General features: G+C 44.0%; 1 protein-coding gene across 6 annotated transcripts in view; it reads right to left on the reverse strand.

The window, feature by feature from the left end:
• HNRNPH1 (heterogeneous nuclear ribonucleoprotein H1) overlaps positions 1-15,924 on the reverse strand; it is a 251,741-nt gene that overhangs the window by 148,798 nt on the left and 87,019 nt on the right. For 5 of the 6 annotated variants that reach the window (XM_044069389.1, XM_044069385.1, XM_044069386.1 and 2 more), the window contains one exon: positions 5,598-6,471. The exons of the other annotated variant lie outside the window; for it this stretch is intronic. In XM_044069389.1, coding sequence (XP_043925324.1) covers positions 6,359-6,471 — 113 coding nt within the window. In that variant the 3' untranslated portion in view covers positions 5,598-6,358. Of the gene's footprint in view, positions 1-5,597; positions 6,472-15,924 lie in introns of those variants that run through there. 6 annotated transcript variants of the gene reach the window in all.

Raw genomic sequence — 15,924 nt, forward strand, 5'->3', positions numbered from 1 at the left:
TTGCATCCTCTCCTTTGGCTTGAATCCAGGAGCAGTACCTTTTCCGCTTATCAGCACAGTATTTCCTTGTACTGGATCTTCTGGCTTCAACAAGGATGTCCAGTACCTGCTTGCTTAGGGATGCTGGGGGAGAATTCAAAGAATAAGCCACACTGCAAGATTTAGGGTTTGCAGCTGTGGATGCAAAAACTGTCCCTCCTGCTTAAAAGAGCAGGGTTGGGTTCTGTTGTAGGTGCCATGGTGGCACCGGTGTCAAGCTGCATAGGAGTGGGTACCAGTGCTGGCGTGGCCAGTCCGGGACAAACAGAATTGTCCTTGGTCTGTCCTGTCTTTTGTGTAGTACACTTGGGAGAAGGGGCAGAGGAGGAAAGGCAGATTGAGAGATTTACCCAATGAAAGATAGGGCATCCACTTTGCAGGCCCTGCTGTGAGGGTTCCTGGTGCAGAATTTGCTGAGCAGGTGGTTGCAGGGGGAGGCAAAGATATAAACCTCTGGGGGTCCCCCATTTCTGAATCAGAAGGTTGAAAGTGCTGGTCTCTAATTGCCACTAGTGTGGGTCTAGGAGATTTCTGCTCAAGTCTGCCAGCGAGTTTTGTTTGCCTGGAAGGAACTGATGGACTTGCATGTCAAAAGCAGTGTTCCACATGGACACGGCTAACCTGCACAGTGGGTTCCCCCTTGCTTGTTGATGTACCACAAAACTTTGATGTTGCCTGTTTTGATTACTTGTCCTGGAGAGTATGGATCTGAAATTTTTCAGGTCGTGCTGTACAGCTAGCATCTCTTTATGGTTGATGTGCAGATGAATTTGACTTGGGCTCCAGTGGCTGTGGATGCATTTGCCATCCATTGAGTCTGGTTAGGGTTTGGGTGGCATGGGGTTGAGTAAAGAGCAGTCCTTGTTGTGGTTGCACGCTGCTGCCCACCAAAGAAACTCTGTCCTTAGACAAGGTACGATAGGAATGACTGTTTCCAGGTCAGACTTTAGTACCACCGAAGTTTCCTTATATGCAGTCTGGCATACGGAATTAGTAGGATGCATGAGGCCATGAACCCTAGGGCCTGAAGGATTTTCCTTGGGGCTAGCTGGGTTCTGGTGGCCAAAGAGTAAAGTAGTCCATCAGAAAGGCTTGCTTTTCTGAAGTGAGGAATGCCATCTGGAATGCTGGGTCCTAGCTTTCTCCCAGGAATACATTCTGACTGGGTACTAGTTTTGACTTCTCTTCGTTGGTGTACTGGGAATGTGAGAAGGTTCTTATCAGGTGCTGCAACAGCAATTCCAGACTATCCGCCTGTATCAAGCAGTCCAAGCACGGGTAAATTTGAATATTTCTCTCCCTGCAGTAAAAACTGTCTGGAGCCAGGCGTTTTGTGAATACTCTGGGAGCAGTGGATAAGCCAAAGGGAAGTGCAGAGAACTGATAATGCAAAGATCCAGCCCTGAAACAGATACTTTCTGCAAGACTCACTTATAGGGATGTGCAGATTGGCTTAAGTCTAGGGTGACTAGCCCGACATTCCTTGGCTAGCCATAGGCAGAAGCTGTTGCAGGGTGAGCCTTTTGAATTTAGGTACCACCAGGAAGGTGTTTAGGATAGAAAGATCCAGGATTGGGTGCCAAGAGCCATCTTTTCTTGGAACCAGAAAGTCTGGAATAGAATCCTTGACCTATTAGTTCCGCTGGAACCAGCTGATTAGCCCTGATAGAGAGCAGGGATAGGACTTGGTTTTGTGCCTCTGCCCACTGGTTTGGAGGAAGATCTGGGAACCCTTGGGGTTGGCAGAGTGTGGAAGTATAATTTGTACCCCTAGGTACATCAGTCTTTGGTGATGGACAAACAGTTTTTTTTTTTTGCATGAAGGGCAAGTTTTCCTCCTAGGGGCACAAACGGCTGGGCAGAGGTGGGAGGGTGGAGTAGACACGTCATTGAATTCTTACCGTAGGGAGGAGGCTTACCACTCCTTGCTTTGTGGGTGGGGGCACTCAGATCTCTGCATACCCTGAGACTGTAGTCTGGGTGGTCCATTTCCCCTGGGCCTAGTTTGAGATGGGCTGGAAAAAACGTTTTGAGAGGCAATGCCTACTGAATCTAGGAGGCCGCACTTGTAAGAATTATTTAACTGTCTGCATAGATTTAGCTTTTTCTTCCATCTTTTTAAGAACCTCTTCTGCTTTGGTGTCAGTTTGTCCTTGTTCAAAGAAGAGTCTAAACTTTGATTTGACATGGTCTGGCAAGGTCTGCTCCTTAAGCCCCTCTTCCCAGCGACTGCTGCCTGGATCAGCAGTAGGATTTTTGAAAAGGAATTTGTTAGGTACTCTATAGTAACAGTCTGGTTTTCTAGGAGCAGGGGATAAAGTATCAGAACACACACTGGATTCCATAAAGACAACTTCCAGGACTGGGGGGTATTGCTAAAGGCCTATGTTGTGGCAAGTCTAGAAATGGAGTCTTTTTGGACTGAAGATGAGAGCATTTCCATTGGGAATGCCAAGACTAAAGCATGTAAGGTTTCACAAAAAGAAAAATCCTCTGGAAGACATGCAGAGGAAATGGACTCCTCTGCACATGAATCTTCATAAGCAGATGGCATGTCTTCATAACCGGAAACCTCAGTCGGACTCGGACTGCTGAAGCTGCTGGGGACTGACCTTTCTCTTAGCAGGGAAAGGCAGACTTCCCCATATCAGCACAAGGTCTTTTACCATTCGAAGCATTTAATGTTGGGACAAGGGAGGAGGTGCACGTGTTTTGGTAGGCTTTCTAGGCGTAGCGTGTACTCTTGGCCTTCAAAACTCTGTAGTTTTAGACAGAACTGAAGTCTGCTTGTGTCAAACAGCGGTAGTGCAAAGAATTTCCCCAGAAGCCAGTGCCTGCACAGTGGTCCAGACCCATCTAAGGTAGACACCTGCAGGTTCCATAGTCAAGAGTCTCGCTGCATTCCTGACTCCAAACAGGTCTCGATAGAGAACTGCGAATCCATTGAAGCAGGTATCAGGGGGCAAAAGCGAACTGGCGACTAGCTTAATGGAAGCGTAGTCAGCAGCTTTGGACCTGTGCTGTCTTTATCCTTATATTTTTTCAGAATATCTGTAGTCTGATGGCTTACCAAAGCCATTTCGGAAAACGGAGGAAAAAAGAAAAAAAGTATTTAGCGACAATAAGAGACCGACAAATGGTTCAGGGGGTTGAACAAGGCACAAAGCCGATAGCAAGGTACGTCATGGTCTGGGCCTAAACAAGTGATGCAGTAAGAATGAAAATCTGTGTGGTATTTGCTTTCCACAGGCAAGACAATAGTTGACTGACATCTGTTAGAGCAAGAAAAAAGGATCCCCAACAGGATACTTGGCTTTAGAAGACTTCAGGATGATTCAATTCGTAAACGAAAACTCTGGTAGCGGCAGACCAGCACTCATGCGAACTGCTTCTGCGCCTCGGCAATAAATACAGATGTAACTGCGTCGGCTGCCTGTTTTTATAACCCTGACAACCTGTCAGTCCTGGAGCAACAGCCAAGTCTCTGGTATTCGGGCCAAATGAGGGCTACCTGCAGGCAGACAACCCAAGTGTGATGACTGCAACAGTGAAACACGAAAATCCACCATCTTTGGGGACCTTAATAGACTGAGTAAAAATGGGTAAAAACCCCAACAAAACACATCTAAGAACAGACATTTTAGCCTCCTGGCTCTGTAGCTGTACATCTCCAGGACAACTACAAACATCTTCCTCTCCTGCAATACCGCTGCTCTACTTTATAATCACTGTCTTCACCCAACACAAACATAAGCCTCACTCCATATCTAGGAGAAAATGGCAGCAAAAATACCTTTTAGTTCAACAAAGGCTCTCTTCAAAGAGAACTTTAAGGCAATTTTAAAATGAGTGACAGTCTCTTTCACCAGGTCTTAATGACAATGTGTCCATTTTTCTTTTCTAAAACTTAAAGCCCATAGGTTATAGGACATCTGGATTCAGCGCAGACATGTAACCAAGTGAAGTTTCCCAAGGGAGCAAGCAATTTTAATGAATCATTTTATGGGTTTGACACAGTATGATCATTCTTGTACTTAAATCTCGGTATGATGCTTTTTCTTACTGGAAAAGGGGGGATGGACAAAACGTTCTAAAGTTGCTATTTTATCTATTTTTACCCAAACTTGTTGTAAAACAGTTTAAAAAGTTACAGTATATTTAAATGTACTGCATTTTTATAAGCTTCACCACCACTGCTTTAGAACATTAACTAGTACCACAGGAAACTGCTTATAATGTTAGTTGCTTTTCTATGACACTACTTAGTTACAAGAAAAGGTTTTAAGCAACAGGGCTGTGCAATACTATGTTCAAATATATTGCATTTGTTTTCAAGTTTTAAACTGTTTTAGACACGTATTTAATATCACAAGAATTGTTGATAATGTTGCTTTTAACACGACTTAGCCCTTACCCAAAAGGGTTTCAAGCAACAGTGCTGAATACTACTAGCAGCTGTGTAATTAATGCCACTCATATGACCTTTTAAACTGCAAAGTTAAGTATATTTAAAATTTTAGTGTTTCAAAGTTTTATGGTTCTGAAGTCATTCCACAAAAATTTCAGGGACAAAAGTGCTTAATCATTTACATTTCTTTTTGGATTTTATTGCCTCTATGTTGTGTTTCATTAAATTTATTTTTTATACTTTGGTATACATGTTGTTACAAGAACTCTTGTTGGGACTGGAGATATTTTTACTGCCATTGTCTGCTCAGTACACAGTGTGAATTTTCCTGTTTACTGGTTTTGTTTTTACATCATTCACCCTGGTATTTCCACATCGGTTCTGTATCACAGGATTTTCCCTACTGGTTATTTAACTGTAGAAAATGCATACAAGTCTTACCTCCATATGTATAGCTAGTATACTATTTTGCCAATGTAAAATATTTTACTTGTGTTCTTTCGGACATTGTTTGCACTGCACATTTCTCCCTACTCTTCTCCCTGGGCCTCAGCTGAAAAAGGGCTTGTGCCCAGCTCAACTTCCCTGGTCAAGAAACGTAAAATAAACCCTTGATAAGAAAAGTAAATGCCCTACCAGCTGGTGTCAGATGCAAAAAATGCTAATAACTTTTCCATACAAAGTATGCCTCAATTTCAGGTTTTCCCACGACCTGGCACAGCCAAAGTTAAGACAATGCAAGCTGCAGTCTTTGCCAGAGAGCATACTTGTCAATTTTTAAAGTCCAGTACCAATGCAGAAGTTCCCAAATAAATAATCACTAGACAAAGCAGCTTCTTGTAGCAAACATCCTTTTAAATCATGCATCCAACAAGACATTGGCTAGTGGTGAACACAGCACTGCAGTGACGCAATTTTTTTTTTTTTTTTTTAAACTTGCATCACTCCATGTACACCAGTGGCTTCTATGATGCACTGTGGGGCTTCTAGGATTACTGCACAACCACACTAGAGCCAACTATGAGACTAGTACAGGTTCAGTCTGCAAACCTGCAAAGATAGGCACACACTTACGCAAAAATGCAGCAGTAAATTAAATTCTACACAAGTAAACTCTAGAATTATCTTCCAAGTAAAGACTTCCATGAAATGCTTTAAAAGGTGTTTTATTTAAAGTCTTACTTTACATTGCGCGATACAACAAAAGATCAAATACTTAACATTGTTGATCGTACACAACTTGAATATAAACTCTCAGTACTGTCCACTTTTTCCTCACACCGAAAAGGAAAAACAAGACACAATATAAAACACGAACAAAAATACTAACAAATGTGCCTTTAACTTAAATCAGACCTGAAAACTTCAAGATTTACAAAAAGGCATGTTTACACATGCATTCAAAAACAGAACGTTCAGCTCCCTTTGGATTAGTGACAAAGTAGAGCCAAGCAATACCTTCAGCTGAAATGCATGCTTACAGGGGATCAGAGTTAAACATACAATTCATAGGAACTGTATAGAGCTAAAAGGACCATTACTTTCCAATTTCAGTGCCCCAGTGACTCGTGCTAGTTATCCAGAGAAAAATGTTTCTACAGGTTCCATAGACAGCCACTTACAACCAATAAAAAAACATATATACAAAATGTCACTAAAAGTTCTTAGATAAATACTGCAACTGTATTAACATGTAAGACAGCCAAGGTAAATTGCATGGTACTTGGTCTCCACAGAAATCTATAACTTCACCAAGGGGCAAAACAATGTACAGAAGGGCTGCACTGTACTGACCATAAAAATTTACAAAGCAATATGGCAACCCCCCTAATTTCACAGAACAGAAAAGCATTTGCCTTTATTGCAGTATGTCTCCATGTATAAAAAACTTATAATACAAGACGGGCACCGTTACATCCCCCATCCTCCTCCCATATTCATGCCACCGGACATTCCTCCCATTCCATTCATTCCCATGGATCCACGGTTGCCACCGTAATAGCTGTTCATTCCACCCTGGCCACCTAAAAAGAAAGAGCTCATTATAAAAGTGGTAAAGGAAACAAAAACCAAAAACAGAAACCTTAGGTTTTAATCTCACTATTTTAGAAAGAACCCCACCCCCACCCCGAAAAAACAAATGCATGAATGTGCTCCAGGTAGTTACTTCACATTTCATTTCAACTTGATGTCTTAAAAACAGTTTTATTAGATTGTCACAGTACTTTTAGAACCCCTAAACATTGTAAGATTAGTTGGGAAAAAAAATCTTACCATAACCATATATGTCCTATTCGCACATGTGGGATCCAATGCCTCAGGACACCCGAACATCTGGCTCATACCAAAGCGCAAGACTGGTTAATGCAAGGTGCGTGTGATGTCACACAGGACCATAAATGTGACATCTGCATACAAACCTGAGAACGAAAAGCCCAGTTGAACAGTCCAAGGACTGCCACTCGCATACGGAAGCGCCTCTCTAGGGGGATAGGAATACTGCAACATGGAAGACATCTATGGTTAGTTAAGATTTTACACAACTAATCTATGGTCCTATTCTCATGCTGCAGTATTCTCACATGTGGGAGAGTAGCACAACTCAAGCAGAGAAAAGGGTGGACGAAGAAGTTGCAGTCTCCAGGAATCCATGGAAGATCGCTTTTGTGAATCCCGATCTAGCTCTGGATATGCCCAATTTAGTATTTAGTGAACTATACATACAGAGGACATTATAGCTGCCTCTAGGACAGTGGCTGTATCAAGGCCCTTGAGAAGTGCCTGAAAGCCACTGCCCCAGTGGAGTGGGCTCTGTCTGGGGTAACTCATGGAAAGAGTAACAAATAGTTTTGTGGATCTAGGAAGATATTTTGGATACAGCTTTCCCCAGGGCTCTGGGATGAAAGGATTTAGAGTCTGTCAAACTCCTTAATGTCCTTGGGTCTTACCAGATGAAACCTCAGTTGCCTGTGAACATCTAGGGAATGGAGCACTCTGTCATTCTGTGGCAAAGAAGGTGGGTAAACAGATTAAGGGACAGTGCATTGGCATGGAGAGAAACCCTGTCCTTGTGAAAAACTGTAGGGTGGTGAAGCCATAAGTGCTTGTAGCTCAGATTCTCCTAGCTAAAATAATGGCTACCAAGACAGTCTTCCAACTACACATCTTTAAAGTTGTGGTGGAAACTGCAGATTCAAAGAGGGCAGTAGTAGGTTTCTCAAGAACAAAGTTCCGATCCCAAGGAGGAGAAATAGGTTTCCTTGGAGGTCTGATGTGAGGGACCCTCTTAAAAGTTTCACCTTCAATCTTGAAAATAGGGGTGGGTCAATAGGAAAGCAGGCTGAAATGGCAGAAAATTAACTTTCACTGAAAAGAATGGAAGGTCTGATTTTTTAGGAGCGCACACAAGCCAGCACTAGAGGTGCATCCACTTGGAAGGTGTCTAGTTGCCTTTGGCGTTACCAGTTGGAAATTCTTTATGGAATCTAGGTTTCCCGGCCTTATGCAGGACAGATAGTATTGTCCTCTGCGTAAAGGTGTCTGAAAGGAATCAGAAGTTATCACCCATGAGGTAAGGCTGAGGGTTTGCAGATGAGGGATCCCTTCTGTTGTGAGAGAAGGTCCAACTTGGGAGGCAACTTGTGGTGGCTGCCCTTGGCAAGGGAGAGAAGGGTGAACCAACACTGCCGCGGCCAATAGGGAGTAACCAGCAAGATTTCTGGCTTGTCCTGCTGAATTCAGCAGGATTTTCTGAATGAGAGGGAAGGGGGGGAGGCATACAGAAACAGCCCCTTCCATGAGACTGAGAAGGCACCCACTCTTCCCACGTTAGTGGCGAGAGGATCCTGGAGCAGAATAGTCGTAGCTCTATGACCTGAGGGGAGGCAAACAGATCTGTAGAGACCCACACTAGCATACAATGTCTAAGAAAACATTTCTTAGAACATCCAATTGATTTTGAGACAATTATCTGCTGAGGGCATCTGCCTGTTGGCTGTCGACCACTTGTAAAGTAACATTGTATGGAGTGGCCAACTTCTATGCTTGTATGGCCAGCCTGCGAATTAAATAGGATATAGACCCCCCCCTTCCCCCCCGTTTGATGTACCACTGTGTTGTCCGTGAAGACTTGCAAGGGACCAGGAAGCAGGTGAAAAATCTTCAGGACTAGGAGAAGGGTAGTCATTTCCCTCGCACTGGTGTTTTTTTTTTTTTTTTACGGAGGAAGAGCTCCCACTGAGCTTGTACCTTGAGGCCCACTCATGGTGGCCCCCACCCTGGATCCAAGGCATCTGTGCACATGAGCTGGGCTGTCTTGGTGGGCTAAAGGGGAGTCCTGGATTCTGTACCACTTGCTGGATCCACCACCCTAACTTTTTTTCAGGCAGGGCAGGAAGGGCACCTGAAAGTCCAGAGGGTGATTGTGTTGGGACCATACGTTCAAGTACCATGTGAACCATACGTTCAAGTACCATGTGAACTAAGTTTTGGAAAAGGTTTGTCAGAGAAGTGATCTTTTCTTGTGGGAGGAAAACCTTCATCAGATTTGTCCTTACTCTGCAACTTGAGATCTGGTCATAGAATTGAGTGAGAGGACTTGAGTAGGTAGAGTGTGAACCCCAGACTTCCTAGGAGACAAAGTGAAATGCAGGCGTGCCTGAAAGCCTCTTCTGCCTGGATGAGGTATGGGAAGATCTGTATGCCCTTACTTCTGCAGAAGGCTACTGCTGGGGCTAGACACTGAAAACTCTTGCTGCTGCAGTAAATTGACAGCGAGAGGATGGCACAGCAGAAGTCTGGGTGGATGGGGACATGGAGTCCAAAGTGGTCATAAAGGCACCTGGTGTCAAAAGTGGAAGGGGTTGCAGGGATAGCATGCGGAAGGAGAGTTCAGGAAGGGGTTTAACAGGGACAGAATCAAGTAATGACCTCCAAGGGCCCTCCTTTTTTGGAACCCGGAAGAGTCTGCAGTAAAACCCTTGACCCCCTTGTTCTAGTGGAGCTCTCTACAGCCCCTTGTGATAGTAAACCCCGAATGACCTGGGGTATTGGATTGACTTTTTTTGTGGAGGAAGGGGTACGCATTTTGAAGGCGGCTTCTTTTGCCAGGTTATAAAGTACCCTTTTCCCCACTACTGCCAGTGTTGGGTCGGCCTGGAAAGGGCTGCCTGGGTGTAGAATGAGGGGAACTAGTTCTGGTGGATCAGTGTTTTCTGGCCTCTCTCCTTTGAAGAGGGAGCAGGTGCCCTAACAAAGCCTGGTTCTGCTGGGGTAGTTCATGTAGAATTTAGGAACTAGGGACACCAGTAGATGCTTAGCACTCGAGTTCTTTACTTTTTTCTTGCAGATTTTTGAAAAGTTCTGCAGATTGTTTGCCAAACAGGAAGTTGCCCAGGAGGGCATCCAGGATTTTGTGCGTCATCTGGTAGGGGTTGGAGTTTGAGCCAGGAATCCCTACATAAGACAGGCAGATACAGCTTGACCTGGCTGAGGAGAAAGTAAAAGGAAGTTTAAACTGCAGGAGAACGTCAGGAATATTATAAAAAAAGATAGCCCTGTTGCTAAACATTTTATGCTGGTTCACAATTCTAATCCAAAATGGGTTACAAGCCACTATCTTAGAACACATTATGAAGGGTGTATTTTCAGATTTGTATAAAAAGAAGTGGTCATATAAAGTATTTTTATTTTGAAATATGACACTATTTCCTCAGGGTCTGAACGTGGAATGTAACTGGAGGCTTATCTGATGAGACAGTAATTTTTAATGTGTATTGATTAATTGGTTTAGGCTGCTTGTTTAATTGTTTTATGTATTAGGGTATATAAACCAAGTTGTGATGTTTTATACAACCTTGAAAGCGTTTGCCGAAGCGCTAGTGGTGCAATAAACTGGTGTGTTAAGTGGATTCGTCGTCTGTAGTCTTCAGTTTATCTTTTCTTTTTGGTTCGTGCAGTGACCTGGCTGAGGCATCTGCAGCACTGTAGATGAATTTTATAGAAGGATGGCTACTTGTGCTGCTAAAGAAAGTTTTGGCTTTATTGGGGAGTCAGGCATACAAGGGCACAAACTAGAGGCCTCAAACTAGATCTAGGGCATACTTTTCCATAAGTTTGATAACTGATGGCCCTATAGGCCAAGGTGGAGGAAGTGCATCCTTATCCAATGGGAGCAGAGAGGCTGGAATCTGCCTATATTGCTCCTCAGCAGCCACAACAAATCACAGCTGTCTACAAATACCTCAAACTTCCCATGGCAATCAGGAACTTTGTAGAACATGTCTGGCCTTTTGCGGGCTGGAGGTTGAGATTCTGGGGTCTTGGAAGGAGAGGCAAAGGCATCCAAGCAGAAACCACTGCAGGAATAAGAGGGAGCAGAGGACTTTTCTGTAAGTAGTTTGGATGGAGTCGCACTTAAAATAGTCTCTCATTTTAGAGATGGTCTTCCCAAAAGTTTTTTCCTCTGGTGGAGAGTCTCCTTCCAAGGAGTCCTCATCTAGGGAACAGTATTGCAGGGGACAGGCCAGCTAAAGTATATGAGAGAGACGGAGGAAGTGGGATGGAGTAGCAGAGGCAAATTTCTAAATGCAGGAAGTGCAGGGTTTTGAAAGCCACTAGGCCTCAGGGTCGCCTGAAAAAGTGACTGGGAGAGTCTGCCAGTCAGGCTAGTCTTCCATTGTGGGAGAAAAATGCCTGGTCTTTTGTTCCCTCTTGAAACGGAGTTTGAGTAGTCAAGAGAGTTTACAGGCCTGGTATCAGACACCAGGCCTGAGGTAGAGGTGCCCTCCTTGGAAGCTAAAGGCAGCCAATGGGAGAGCCCCCCCTAACAGGCGGACGCTACAGAAAAATCCAGAGACGTGCAGAGTCAGAGGTACAGCATCAGGCAGACTCACCTTGGCCGCCTTTTTAGGTGGCTCCACCTCAACGTCCGGTTCAGTATCCATACAGAGGGGCCAGTCGTTTCAGACGCTGTTTTTCTACAAACAGTTTAAGGTCTGCCAGATTGCTGTGCAAGGTTTTAGGGAAGAAAGACGGGCACATTTTGCATGCCCTATGGTCGGGGGACAGCTCTAAATGAAATCAAGAGATCGTGCACATCTCTGTGCAGGATTTGTAGACCGCAAATTCATTTCCATTCCTAGATGATATCTGCTAATAAACATCAACCTAAGCTTACTCAAAAAATTCCCCAATGGGGTACTTACCTTTCACTTGTTCAGTAACGAAGCAGAATGAGCAAGCTGACATTCAACTGCAGCAGGGTTCCGAGTTTTGTGCATGCAGACGTTACATTTATGGACCACTGTTTACAGCCCTGCATGTGACATCCCATGCACCCTGCAGCAGCCAGGCTCAAGCTTTGGTGTATGACATGGATGTTTGGGTTGAGGTGGAGAATACCACATGTGAGTACATGAGACTAGGACATGGGTAATTATCCCTCCCTTTGGTGTACTAAGTGGCCTATCGGAATTCTGGCAGTCTAATGTACAAAAAAACTGCACATGTAACATGCAGCAAATGCAAAACTGGCCTGAAAAAAAGTCAAGTTTTCCAACTTTATGAAATACATATACACACGCGACGCAGAGAGCCAGCGCGCGACGCAGAGAGCGAAACGAGCGCGACGCAGAGCCAGAGCGCGACGCAGAGAGACAGAGCGTGAAGCAGAGCGCGACGCAGAGAGCCAGAGTGCGATGCAGAGCTAGAGAGGGCAACGCAGGGAGCGCAACAGAGCTAGAGCACGAGAGCACGAGACGCGCACAGAGAGGGAGAGAGACGCGCACAGAGAGGGAGAGAGACGCGCACAGAGAGGGAGAGAGACGCGCACAGAGAGGGAGAGAGACGCGCACAGAGAGGGAGAGAGAGAGAGAGAGAGAGAGACGCAGAGAGAGAGAGAGAGAGAGAGAGAGAGAGAGAGAGAGAGACGCAGAGAGAGAGAGACGCAGACAGAGAGAGAGAGAGAGACAGAGAGAGAGAGAGAGAGACGCACAGAGAGAGAGAGAGAGAGAGAGAGAGAGAGAGAGAGAGAGAGACGCAGAGAGAGAGAGAGAGAGAGAGAGAGAGAGAGAGAGAGAGAGAGAGAGAGAGAGAGAGAGAGAGAGAGAGAGAGAGAGAGAGAGAGAGAGACGCACAGAGAGAGAGAGAGAGGCACAGAGAGAGAGAGAGAGGGACGCACAGAGAGAGAGAGAGAGAGAGACAGAGAGAGAGAGAGAGAGAGAGAGAGAGAGAGAGAGACACAGAGAGAGAGAGAGAGAGACAGAGAGAGAGAGAGAGACGACAGAGAGAGAGAGAGAGAGACGACAGAGAGAGAGAGAGAGAGAGAGAGAGAGAGAGAGAGAGAGAGAGACAGAGAGAGAGAGAGAGAGAGACGCACAGAGAGAGAGAGAGAGAGACACAGAGAGAGAGAGAGAGAGAGAGAGAGAGAGAGGCACAGAGAGAGAGAGAGAGACGACAGAGAGAGAGAGAGAGAGACGACAGAGAGAGAGAGAGACGACAGAGAGAGAGAGAGAGAGAGAGAGCGAGAGAGAGAGAGAGAGAGAGAGAGAGAGAGAGAGACAGAGAGAGAGAGAGAGAGCACAGAGAGAGAGAGAGAGAGACAGAGAGAGAGAGAGAGACAGAGAGAGAGAGAGAGAGACGCACAGAGAGAGAGAGAGAGAGAGAGAGAGAGAGAGAGAGAGACGCACAGAGAGAGAGAGAGAGAGAGAGAGAGAGAGAGAGAGAGAGAGAGAGAGAGAGAGAGAGAGAGAGAGAGAGAGAGAGAGAGAGAGAGAGAGAGAGAGACAGACACGTGTGTGGTGGTTTAAAGCCTCGACTTTGGCCATTACCCAAAACAGCTCAGGCATCTAAACATCTTAAGTGGTGTGGAGAGGAATCCGCTACAAATTGGTATGTTCACTGGGGTAGAAATCATGATAGTCATCACCAAAAGGGGAGGGATTAATTTCTCTGAAGAAACCATGGCTACTTCTAAACAGAAAACCATTCACATCTAACCCAAACTCTTTGTCAGAACTCCCCAGCAGGAAATCGCCACAAAGCATACAACAGCTAATCCATAGATTTTTAGTTTTTTTTTTTTTTTTATTACAGGAGGCATCTTTTCCTACCACTAACAACCACCTGTACTGCTGTGGACCTTTGGTAGGTGAAAACGTGATTTTTGATTCTAGAAAGAAATGTTTTCTTTTTTCCACTTGAACTGAAGGAGAAACCCCATATCAATCAGTCTAACCCACAAGGGAGCTTATCACTCAAACAGCATATAAAATCACCTGCACATGTTCCTCCAAAAAAGAGTGGCATTGCAATGGGCTCCCCTTGTGGGAGCAGTTTTGCCAACAGTGTCTCGGCCTATTGAGGAAGGTCCTTCCTATTTAATTGTACAACATACAAAGAACATGTGGCCTGGTACACAAGGTACCAGGATGACATGTTCTTCTTGTGGAAGGGGCCAGTGGACATGATTAATGTGTTTATAACTGAAATGACTTAATTTACTTCATTCTTGGAATTTACATACCAAGTAGGCCAAAATGAGGTTAATTTTTTGGACATCCACCTTAGTAAAGACAATAACAATAGGCAATTTAGTTCTACCATCCATCGAAAACCCACATACTCTAATACATTTTTACATTTCACAAGTTGTCATCCCCTCCATCAGAAAAGGGCAGTGGTTAAGGGACAGGCAGTAAGAGCAGCGAGATGGTATCCAATTTTGATGATTTCTTAGAGTGTAATCTCCTCAAAGAAATGCTCTTAAAAAGAGCTTATCCTTTACCCTTAATCGATCAAGTGATGGAAGAGGTACGTAATAAAAGATCAATAGGGTATTTTCAACCTTTGGTACAAGAAAAACAAGTTTACACAACCCCACCAGTGGGGAATGTTATTAACAATTCCCAGGGAAAAGAAAAGGTACTGAATGGGGCAACTAGTTTTCTAACAACCTATTCCCTAGATGCAAGCAGCATTAGGGAGATTATATGTAAAAATTGGTCTTTAATACAACAGGACAATGCATTAGTCAAAATGTTGGGCACAACACCAGCTATAACATATAGAAGCGGTCTCAATTTGAAAAATTTGGTTGAGAGACCGAAAAAAGCTTTAAGAGGCCAAACTGGTATGTTTAAATGTGGAAGATGCGCCCAATGTAAACATATTAAAGTGACTAATAAGGTTAACATCAGAGATAAGATGCATCAAATTTGGGGTAGACATACATGTGATTCCCAAGGGTTAGTTTATGGGGCCGTCTGCAACCAATGCGAAGGTTACTATATTGGAAAAACAGAACGAAAACTCAAGCAAAGGATATATGAACATCAATATAGCACTGATAGGCAGGTCAGTACAAATGCCCTAGCAAGGCATATAATAAAACACCCAGACCATAAGTTCAGTTTTATTGTCTTGCAAAAAGTAGACAATAACAGCAGGGGTGGTCCATGGCAAATTAAACTCGAGGAAATAGAATTGGCATGGCAGATCCGTACCATGGCTTACATTATGCCGGGTTTAAATGAATATGTATCTATTAAATGTTTACTCAAAACAAAAGCCTTAGCTAGATAAGCATTACAGGCCTTTTTGAATAAATAGATCAATTTAGGATTATATACATGGTTTTAAAAATTTAGTAATTTTAAAGTAACTATATTACCATCACAAGGCTGGGTGATTTGGTATTTTTAATATTGAGATAAACTAGGCTTGAGAAAGTTTGTCTAAGGTTTACTGATTTTAGAAAAACCTATGTAAAACAAATCTCTGGTTCAGCAAACAAATGGTTACTTGTGAGTTTTTATTGTTGATTGTTTTTTACTTAATTGATTGCTTGATTAGACTAACTGTGTATAAAGGGCATTCCTTTTCACATGGGATTGTATCTTGTTTTTTGATGGTCTGAAGAAGTTGGTTTACCTTTTGCCAACGAAAGCGCTTACCAATAAAGGAGTTTAGTTCTACAAATCCGCTCTTTTTTGTTTTCAATAGTTAAATGCTTTCCCAAAATAATGCTGGGCGAAGATGCTTAATAGTGCGTTTGTTGAATGTAGCACAAAAGCGACAGACCGAGACGTCGTGGTCTGGGCCTAAACAAGGTATACAGAGGGAATGGAAACCCTTATGCGGTATTTGCTTCCCACAAGAAATACAATTATTAACTTTGTCTGACATCGGTCTGAGGCAAGAAAAGTTTCCCCAACAGGGTACTTAGCTTTTAAGATGACTTTGGTTTCCAAATTTTTGTAATCTCAGGAGCCGCCGACCGGCACGTGCGAACTGCTTCTGCTTCGGGCACCGCGCGGCAAGAAAGACTGAAGAAAATGTTGTCGGCGGGTTCCTTTATACCCCTGTCGCACTGACATCAGGGAAGAAGCGACGACAACAGACGCCGGACCTAGACTTTGGAATTCGGCCGACCGAGGACCTGCCTGATGGCCATCTGTTATGACTGCAGCTGTATGCAC

This window comes from Protopterus annectens, chromosome 4.part0 (assembly GCF_019279795.1).
Source record: "Protopterus annectens isolate FY-2018-M chromosome 4.part0, PAN1.0, whole genome shotgun sequence".
In the NCBI taxonomy this organism is placed as follows: Eukaryota; Metazoa; Chordata; order Ceratodontiformes; family Protopteridae; genus Protopterus; species Protopterus annectens.